Source organism: Alligator sinensis, unplaced genomic scaffold (assembly GCF_000455745.1).
Source record: "Alligator sinensis unplaced genomic scaffold, ASM45574v1 scaffold819_1, whole genome shotgun sequence".
NCBI lineage: Eukaryota > Metazoa > Chordata > Crocodylia > Alligatoridae > Alligator > Alligator sinensis.
The window spans coordinates 418,524-429,080 of NW_005843030.1; the positions used below are offsets into that span (position 1 = coordinate 418,524).

A 10,557-nucleotide genomic window follows, 5' to 3' on the forward strand; every position below is an offset into this window, starting at 1 on the left:
ATCAGATCTCTCAGGCCCCAGGAGCACTTGCCCAACTTTTCCTTCCTAGAGACCTACCAAGGAATCCCATGGAACCTCTCTGTAGGTCGGGAAAGTTGGGGTTTGCCACTTGTGGAGGCCTGCCCTGAGATCTCCAAGGGCATGTCTGTAAGTGGGGAAAGCCTGCTTGGGACCCAACATTGAGGCATGAGACCTGGAGAATCCCTGGTACCCCTACTCTGAGACCCATGCTGGGTCCCACAGTGACCCATGCTTCACACAGAGGCACAGGGTGGCACAGGTCCTGGCAAAGAGATGGGAAAATTCCTCTTTCCCACAAAGAGGTGTGGGATTTCCATCCCAGGGAATTCCTGGCACCCCATGACTCCTTTTTGGGCACTCAGTGACTAATGCCTCCACATGAAGCACAGGTTGGTGTGGGATCCAATGTAGGTCCCAGCATGGAGGCCTGGTGAGTGCAAGTTCCTTAGGTCCCATACCACCACACTTCTCCTTGCCAGCATGTACACTGACCCATGCTTCATGCAGACGGTTGGCAAAGGACAGTTTGGGTCCTGGCAACTTGTGCTGACCCATGCCTCTTCTGGGTCCGGTGAGGATCCCAACAAGGAGATACAGGGAAACAAGGGACACAAGGAGTCTCTGGGCAAAGAGGACATATCACCCATTGTCCTTTGTCCATTGTCCCAGTATAGAACAACAAGTGATGTGTTTCACCAAAAAAGCAAATTTGCTATGGCACCCCACCCAGCTGATCTGCTTCCCTGTTTTTACCCTCGATATTCTCAGAACATGCCTAATGAAGTGGGCCTCTCAGGAAAAAAAAAAAGTGGAGGAATTTCTAGTGTGGGGATCCTGATGGGATTTAAAAGTGAGATAAGTACTGAGCTTCTCAGAAATGTCAAAACTGAAAGGTTTCGAGTCCCAGAACTTTAGGAGCTCATGGAATTTAAAAGTTGAAAACTTAGATATCTATGGGTTTCAGAGAACCCTAGTGTGTCTGCACATTGATACAGCATGCTCTCTGGCTTGTGGGGCTCCCCATGGGTCCAGAAATTTGGCAGCAGAAGAGTATCAATTGTTGTCACTGCTGTCCTGCTGCCAAATTTTCAGATCCCTGGGGACCCCTGTGGGGTTGAATGGCTTGGCTCTGCAGGCCAGATCTGGCTTGTGGGCCAGAGGTTGAACACCCCTTCCATAGACTCCAGCTGCCTGACTTTTCATATCATATTACCAATTGTGGCTGGGATAGAGATGAGCAAGGACTCAAGAAATACTTGCTTCCTTTAAGTGTAGCTCTTTGGATATATTGCCCATATTTATTCCACAGGCTTCGCTCCTTTCCCACTACTGTATAGTGCTACAGCACCTATATTCCAGATTGGCAAATGAACAGCCCACCTGCCCTTTATGCCCTTAGCTGAGGGGAACAAGGACACTCAAGCCATGTCTGTGCAAACTTATTGTGTCAGGCAATATGGTCCCCAAAAATACCTCACTTCTCTTTGTGGGCTTCCTCCTGAACTACAAGCAGCATAGCTATGTGTGCCTGGTGCTGTAGATAGGCTAATTAGCATGTGGGTGGGCTAACTCAGCACTGACTTTCAGTTCAGGAGGCAGCTCACATCAAGTAGTACATTGTTTTGGGGCATCATTATATAATGCAATAAATTTGCACTCCAGACATGCCATCACAGGGCATACTTAATCCAGATAGTCAGGAGTAGTCAAGTATTCTCATCTTGCACACACAAGATGCATGTGCACTAACAGCTGAATAGATACGGACAGCACATCTCAAAAAACCAAGTACTATAGGGTAAGTAATGTCTTATTTTTCTATGAGCCGCTTTGGCTGATAAAAAAAAAATAAATAGGGACTACAAGCTTCAAAAGTACCCACTGCAGGCCAGAGACCTGTACATTGATCCTTGTATGCTAGCAGCTCTGGAAGAACTTGCCCATAAAGACATCCACAATTTAAATAGAATTATCTTTATTTTTACTTTTATACTGGCACTTTGTAATTGAATATGCACACAGCTTTTATATTTGTACTGTAACTGCTGCCAGTGCCATCTTGCCCTGATACCCACTCCTCTTTCAGTAGCTCACTCTGCAAAATTCTTTTGTCTTTTTCTCTGCGATTCTATACCTTCCATTTTATTTACTTTACTAGCTAACTGCCTATCAAGAATGATGCATTTCAGGGAGTGTTTACATGCCCCCCCACTTCCCCCTTTCATTCACCCTTCGGGGCCGGCCATGCCTCACCCTTTCATTCACCCTTCGGGGCCGGCCATGTAAAGACTCCCTCCACTGCTGCCACCGCCGCCTCCTCCTCCTCCAGCCTCCAGCATGAGGGCTCCCTCCCGCTGCTTGCTTCCGCCTGGCAGCAGGGCTTTCCCCTGCCTACCCTCCCCTCCCTGCTCCCATCCCTTCCTCTCACCTCCCCTTCCCCTCCCCTCCCTGTTTCCCTCCGTTCCTTACTTCCTGGCCTCAACAGCCATCACCTTGCCCCTGCTTTGCCTCCCCCCACCCCACATCCGCCCCAGTCACCTGCCCCTTCCTGCCAGCTGATGTCAGGGGGCCCCCTTCCCACTCCCCTCCACCCCATAGGCAGTGAGGCATGGGAAAGCCCTGCTGCTCAGGCAGCCAGAGCATGTTTGCTGCCGCCACAAACTTCCCCGGCAGCAGCTCAAACTTGGGCCAGACAACCCATGCAGCCAATCACCGGCCACCCTCTCAGCGGCGCATGCACAGTTGGCCAAAAGTGTTACAGACAGACAGACTTTATTTTATTAGAATGTTCTAAGAGGAATTCTTATTGTTTAAAATGGCTTTAACATATGTAATCTGTCATGAATTCCCCTAGATTCTTTTTGCTGATGGCACAGTGATCAAAAGTCCCGATTCTGGCCCTGTTCTACCACCACAGTCCAGCACAGCACCATCCACTATACCCGAGAATAACCTGCAAGTCCAGACACACTCCAAATTGGAACATCCTCCAGAGATCAGCACCAAGAAAGGTAGACTTTTCAGCTTGACGTTCCAGTTGCTGCACCAGGAATTAGGGCAGTTTTACAATATGGACAAATAAATTACAGTGAGTTATAAATAGAAAGGGGCTTACCACATGTTACCTGCTTCACACTTTGTGTTAAATGAAAGCTGAACTGGGGCAACTTAACTTTTTCTCACTGAAGAATAAGTCACTAGAATTTACATTTCACCTACTATGATGGAAGAAGAACACATGGAGAGTGACTTAAAATCGTCTGACACCTGGTGGGTCCCCACCCCTCTTTAATGTGCTGTAACCTATTTGTATAAACACTTAGGGCACTTTTACATGTGGTCCAGTGGTTGGGGGTGGGAAGGGATGCTTTAATTAGAGCAACTCCAAGAGCTGCTCTAAAGTGCCACAGTATCTCATGTGCCCCCACCACCATTTTGAAATGCAGCGATGCTGATACACACGATGCGGAGGCTTGCTGGAGCATAGTAATTACCATGCTCCAGCAGATCCAATTAGTCAAGTCTGCTCCAATGTACTGTAATTATAGCCTTCTGTCAGACTAAACAAACCAAACTTGTTCATTTCTTCTCATAAGCAGGCTCTCCAATCTCCTGATCATGCTAGCAGCTATTCTCTATACCAGTTTCAATTTGATTTAATATTTCTTGAACACTGGGTGTATCTGCATGAGACTCTTTACTGTGCAGTAGTTGAACCTACTGTACAGTAAACTGTCACTGTCTACATGTGCACACATTTACTGCACATTAAATTAGTCTACTATGTAGTAAGCTACTACGTGTAAATATAGGTAATAGCACATGTATAGATACTGACTGGGAGTAAAATTGCTCCTGGTCAGCCCCAATACTAGGGGGCCACAGGAGATGGGGAACTCCCCTGGTTCTGGTGCTACTCAGCTCTTGGCTCCCCCCAGGAGCTGGGAGCTGAGCAGCATGGGGACGGGGTACCTCTCTGCCCACCCCAGACCTGGTGCTGCCCACCTCTGCCCCAGTACTTCTGGGAGCCAAGCAGCACTGGGGACGTGTCTGCTTCCCCACCCAGCCCGGGGCTGGCCACAAACTGACCCTTCTGGGGCAGGTCCTAGCCAGCTCCAGGCTGCACAAGGATTTCCCCACCCACCCCAGAGCTGGCCATGTATAGCATTAATTGCACATGAAGACGCACCCACTGATGACAATAATGATACACAGTGGGTGCATCTACCTGAGTTGCTAAATATGCAATAGCCTAGTTCTACTGCACATTAGCTTATCATGGCAAAAGCCATACTATTACACTAACGTACAGTAAAATGTGTCTACTGTGCCTTAGTGTCACTTAAAAGGTGTGTGCTGATACTACTGTGCAATAGTGCCAGTTACTACACATTTAGTTAGTACCATTATTACAGGTACTAAACTTAATGCACAGTAACCATGGTGCATTAGTGCAAGTGTAGACATGCCCAGTATTACAGGTGAAGTCTGGGGCCTTTTACAAGGGTACTGTATATTTCTACTATCCCAATACATTCTATGATCATATTTGCCTATTTCATGGCTACATCCAATAGTCAGCTTATAGTTATCCTGTGATCAATTTACCATGTCTTCCACCTCCTCCGTTGTTTCCAAATGATGTACTCCCATCTTATAACAGAAATTCTTGTAAGATAGCATGACCTTGTACTTTGTACCATTTAATTTCATCCCATATCTGTTACTCCAGTCCTCAAAGTCATTCCATTCTTCCTGTATATTGTTTGGATCCTCCTCTGAATTAGTGATGTCTCCCAATTTGGTGACACAATCAGATTTCATCAGCACACTTCCCACTTACTAGTTTCATAGTTTCACAGTTGGTAGGGTAGGAAGGGACCTGAGCAGATCATCAAGTCCAACCCCCTGCCATGGGCAGGAAAGAATGCTGAGGTCAGATGACCCTGGCAAGGTGTCTGTCTAGCCGCCTCTTAAAGACCCTCAGGGTAGGAGCGAGCACCACTTCCCTTGGAAGTTGATTCCAGATCCTAGCCACCCTGACTGTGAAGTACTGCCTCCTGATATCTAGCCTGAATCTACTCTCCATCAACTTATGGCCATTATTCCTTGTTATTCACAGTAGTTCTCGGGGGAACAGGGACTCTCCCATTGCCTCCTGGTCTCTCTTGGCCAGTTTATAGATAGCCACCAGATCTCCTCTCAGCCTTCTCTTGTGGAGGTTGAACAGGTTCAGGTCCCATAGCCTCTCCTTGTAGGGCCTGCCGTGCTGCCCCCTGATCATGTGAGTGGCCCTCCTCTGAATCCTCTTGATGTTTTACAGTATGGACAAATAAATTGCAGTTATAAATAGAAAGGTGCTTACCACATGTCAGCTGCTTCACACTTTGTATTAAATGAAAGCTAAACTGGGGCAACCCTGTAGACTGGGAGGAGAGTAAGCCACTGTCAGATTCTAGAAGATCCTGTCCCTGTGCATCCATAACAAGTAAAGCACTTCATAAGGGTACCTTGTTTCCATAAGTACTATTTTGGAGCACTGCAGCTGTTTCTGGAATGCTTTAAAGAGTATGTATGTCTATCTGAAATGGTTCAAGTGTTAATACTTCCTATAGCCTAAGACTTGTCCCAAGATTAATCTTTGAAGAACTTCATCAGTAACCCCTCCCCTGGGCCATCACTCCCTCCTTCCCCCTTCCACAGTCAGTTACAATAATCCTGGAGAGTTTACAGATTGCTGACATATCTATGGCTATGCATTATATCTAGAATGATACAGAGGCTTTTGTTTGTATTCTTGCAGGAAGGAATAGCCACAAGGGAAGCATAGCACAACCAACCAAAAATGAATTGCCTGAGGGTCCCTGGCAGATTGCACAGCAAGAGAATGAGTCAGGAACCTGGATAACAACTACTCCATTGGGCTTTCAAGTGGCCACTAAGGGAGTAAAGAGATTGGATCTGAAACCATTATTAACCTATGAGGCAACTGACCCAGTTAATGAAACGGTAATGTTATTCTGATGTTATTCTGTGTCTAGTAATCTGGCTGATTCCCTAAATGTTAGAAGTAGTGTAGAATTTGTTCATTAGATAATTTCCTAAGATCTCTAATAATATATTGTTAAAAATGCCAAGGTTGTGAAAGAACCTTCAGGCTACTAATCTACATAAGACTGTGCTGCTTAAACTTTGGTAGTGTTAAAGCATCTTCTCTTTTTAATGTTTTACAGATGATGATGTTAAAGTGGTATTTTTTTGCCCTTCCAGGTTCTGGTAATACGAGAAGACAAGGTGATAATGGTTCAGAAAACTGATGGGACTATGATTGTGGATCATGCTGATGGTACTAGAATCACTACATTTTATCAAGATTTTGAGAAACATCTCATACCTGAGGATTATGAAGAAACAGGTAAAATCAAGAGGGGCATAATTCTCTCTCCTATAACTCGTAAAGCAGGAATATGTCAATACAAACAATAGATTTTTTTAATTAAAATTTTATATGTATAGCCTAGATAATAAATCTGATATTCAGCCTAGGATGTTTCTTTTTAGTGAATGTTCTTTTGTTGGTATGTATTGTGACATTATTTTATTGTGGCAAGAGAGGTATGGAGTGCAAGAGAGGTAGATTTTCCCCTTCTTCATCCATCTGGGTACTCACATGCCTCTCATTCCCTGGGGAGCACAGTTCCAACCATTACTTTAAAAAATAACGTTTTCTCTCTTTTTTTCTATGCCCTCCAGTAACTTTGCTGATTTTTCTTTACAAATGAATGAATCTGTGAGACCGACATTATGACTGTGATAAAATCTGGCCATGAAGAATGGAGTTTGCTTTTGGCTGTGAATGAAAAAGGCTAATAGCAGTTTTTATTTCCTCTGTTCAGCAGTACAATTTCATATTCTCTGTCCATTTGCATGGTGGAAAATATCACTTGTGTTCAGGATGGAGACTATACTTGCTGACTCACAATACTTTGGGAACACAGTGAAAGGTCATGTTTTCAAAGGGAAAGATTGTCACTCAGACAAGGCCAGATCCATGTAGAACTAAAGGACAGTGGCCTTCATAAATTTGGTGAGGAGGTGGTGCAGAGAACTTGCCAGGAGATAAAGGTAAATTGAGCTGCACTTCGTGAGGGAAGTTAAAGGCAAGTTGAGGTTCTTTTAATATGTTTGTACGTTGCTATGGGAAGAGTCTGGGCAGATCACAGCAGGGTATGTTTGGTCATACTAGTTGAGCTGACCAGTTTTACTTTTGCTGCTGGCTTTGGCCAAGGACCCACTGTTCAGGACCCTTCCCTCTACTGCAGCCAGGCTAGTAGATAATACTAGGAGGCCACCCAGGCTTGGTAGCGATGCAAAACAAACAAAAGAAGGTACACAAATAAGTTAGCACTTAGCTGTCTTCCAGTGGTTCTTCCAGGCTTTACCTCCTGATTGCCTCTTATCCTTTAGAGGCTTTGCAGAGCCTGCAGGCTTGTGCAACAAAGCAAATGATCAAGGAAACAAGCAAACAAACAAACAAACAAACAAACAAACAGAGAAGAGCCCTGCTCTGGGCTCTCCTGGTGGCTGCCTAACCCCTGGCAACTCCAGGCTCCAGGCAGCCTGCTCCCTGGCAAGGTGCAGCATCTTGAGGCTGCTTTCAGTGTCTTTTATCCTTCCCACTCTGGGTTCACATGGATAGCCCTCTCTTACCCCTACGCCTGCATCAGCTCCCTTGCTGTGGGACTCATGACGTCCCAGGACCTGGTTTCCCAGCCTCCAGTGAGATCTCCCCAGTCTGGGGTGGCTGTGCAGAGGTGCTTCTGGGGTGTGGGGCTATTCAGACCCCCCCAAACCCCTAGTAACAGTGCAAGGTCCTTTTACAATGTTGGCCAGAAAAGAAAGACCAAGATAGTTGTGAGTCCACCATTAAATAACCAAGGCAAAATCTTAACAGAAGATTTCAAAGAATCTCAACAGCTACTTTGCCTCAGTCTTCACAAAAAGAGTTAAACTGCAACCATAGAGATAATAAGGCTAAGGAAGGAGACAAGCTGAGAGATGAGCTAACAAAAGAAACAGTTAGAGAGCCTTTGATGTGTCTGAATGAATTTAAGCCAGTGAGTCCTGACAAACTTCATCACAAAGGAACTATCAAATAAAATGTTGGAGCTGGTAGCAATACAATTTACAAAGTCATGGGAGACAGACAAGGTACCAGAGGACTGGGAAAAGGTCAATATAGTGCCCCTCTTTTTAAAAAAAGGCAAAAAAAGAAAATCCAGGGAACTATAAATGATTTAGCTTCCCCTCAATACCTGGGAAGTTGCTGGAGTAAATCATAAGGAAGTCCATTTGCAAACATCTAGAGAAGGAAAGGCTGATCAAGAGCAGCCATTTTGGATTTACTATGACCAAATCCATGACATATCTGCTCTCCTTCAATAGGATACTAGTTGGATGGCTGGAGGAAATGCTGTGCCTATAGAATATTTGGACTTCAGCAGGGCTTTTGACATAATCCCACACTGCAGTCTCATAAACAAGTTGGAGAAATGTAGGCTAAAAAAAAACCTACTAGAAGGTGGATAGACAACTCAATAGCTGCAAGCAAAGGGAAATTATAAATGGAGCCATGTTGGAATGGCAGGGGGCTTGAAGTGGAATCCCACAGGGGTCTGTCCTGGATCAAACATTCAGCATGTTTATTAACTATATGGGTACTGGAATAAAGAACTTGAGCAAATTTCCAGATGTCACAAAACTGGAAAGGATTGCCAACACATTGGAGGATAAAAGAGCAACTCAGAAGGATCTTGACATATGGGAAAGCTGGGCTGGAGCTAACAGGATGAAGTTTAATGCTGAGAAATGCAAAGCACTACACCTCTGGAAGAAAAATCAAAAGCACAGATACAACATAGGTGACACCTGGTTGGATGGCAGCACTGAGGAGGAGGATCTGGGAGTCTTGGTGGATCACAGATTCGATATGGATCTGCAGTGTGATGTAGTTGTGCAAAAGGTGAAAGCATTTTTGGGTTGCATCATTCGAAGCATTAAGTGCAAGACATGGGAGACAATAGTGTCTCTACTCAGCATTACTAGACTTCATTTAGGGTGGTGTGTGGAGTTTTAAGCTTCACATTTTTAAAAGGACAGAGATGCTGAAGAGGTTCCAGAGGCAAGTAACAACAGGAAAAATAAAGAATTTGGAAGACAAGCCATACAAGGAGAAGGGACTAGGCACGTTCAGCTGTGGGAAAGGTACTTAAGATGGGACATGACACCAGTCTTTAAATACTTGAACCACTGCTGTAAAAAGGACAACACCTTTTCTCTCTTGCTGTACAGTGCAGGATATGGACTAGTGGTTTGCAGCAACCAGTGATTGCAACAATGTAGATTTAGATTAGATATCAAGAGAAACTTCTTCACTGATAGAACAGTGAGGTAATGGAATAGACTGCCTAGAAAAGTTGTGGCATCTCCATCATTGGAGGCATTCAAGGTTGGATAAGCATTATTCAGGGATGGTCTGTGTGTAACTATGCCAGTGGGACCCCAGGGTGCCACAGGAGCCCCTCAGGTATGTTGTGATGCTGCTATGGTAGCAGAACAGCAACAGCAAAATAAAATTGCCATGTGTGCACTCCTCCTGCATTAGGGCTCTGAAACTAAAACAGGCAGGAACTGCTTGATGCTGTAACCCTTCCCTCTCCAGACCTTCCCATGCTTCTCCCAGGAACAGAGACATCCAGGACAGTTCCACCCCTTTGTGCCTTTGTTTCTGGGAGGAGCGTGGGAGGAGCTGGACCAGAAAATGCTACATGGTGGATGCGTGTACATGAGATGCTTTACTGTGCAGTAGACTATTTTATTGCACAGTAAGCGTCACTGTCTACACATGCAGGCAGTTGCTGCACAGTAAATTAGTCTACTGTGTGGTTAGTTTGCTACCTGTAAATACAGATAGTAACCTAACTGTGCAGTAGGTACTGCACAGTAATGCATGTGTAGATGCTGACAGGGAGCAAACTTGCTCCTGGTCAGATTGTTGCCCTGTGGGGTCAGGCCAACTCTCAGGATCTCAATATTGCGCTGTTAGACAGGAGGGTGTGACACAATTGCACATATACAAATACACAAATCAAAAAGGGAGGAATAGGACCCCTGCTAAATGGGCAGAAACAATTGGTGACGGACAGGGGGGACAAGGCTGAACTCCTCAACAAGTTCTTTGCCTCAGTGTTCCTAAGTGAGGGGCACGACAAGTCTCTCACTGGGATTGTAGAGAGGCAGCAGCAAGGCGCCAGACTTCCATGCGTAGACCCTGAGATGGTGCAGAGTCACTTGGAAGAACTGGATGCCTTTAAGTCGGCAGGCCCGGATGAGCTCCATCCGAGGGTGCTGAAGGCACTGGCCGACATCATTGCAGAGCCACTAGCAGGAATATTTGAAAGCTCGTGGCGCACAGGCCAAGTCCCAGAGGACTGGAAAAGGGCCAACGTGGTCCCCATTTTCAAAAAGGGGAGGAAG

The 10,557-nt window shown here is 45.4% G+C and overlaps 1 protein-coding gene across 1 annotated transcript in view; it reads left to right on the forward strand.

Moving 5' to 3' along the window:
• Positions 1-10,557, forward strand: part of LOC102383584 (sperm-associated antigen 17-like) — a gene marked incomplete at its 3' end in the record, with an annotated part of 368,781 nt that overhangs the window by 350,532 nt on the left and 7,692 nt on the right. The window contains exons 29-31 of the mRNA XM_025193226.1: positions 2,876-3,032; positions 5,825-6,030; positions 6,292-6,436. Coding sequence (XP_025049011.1) covers positions 2,876-3,032; positions 5,825-6,030; positions 6,292-6,436 — 508 coding nt within the window. The remainder of the gene's footprint in view (positions 1-2,875; positions 3,033-5,824; positions 6,031-6,291; positions 6,437-10,557) is intronic.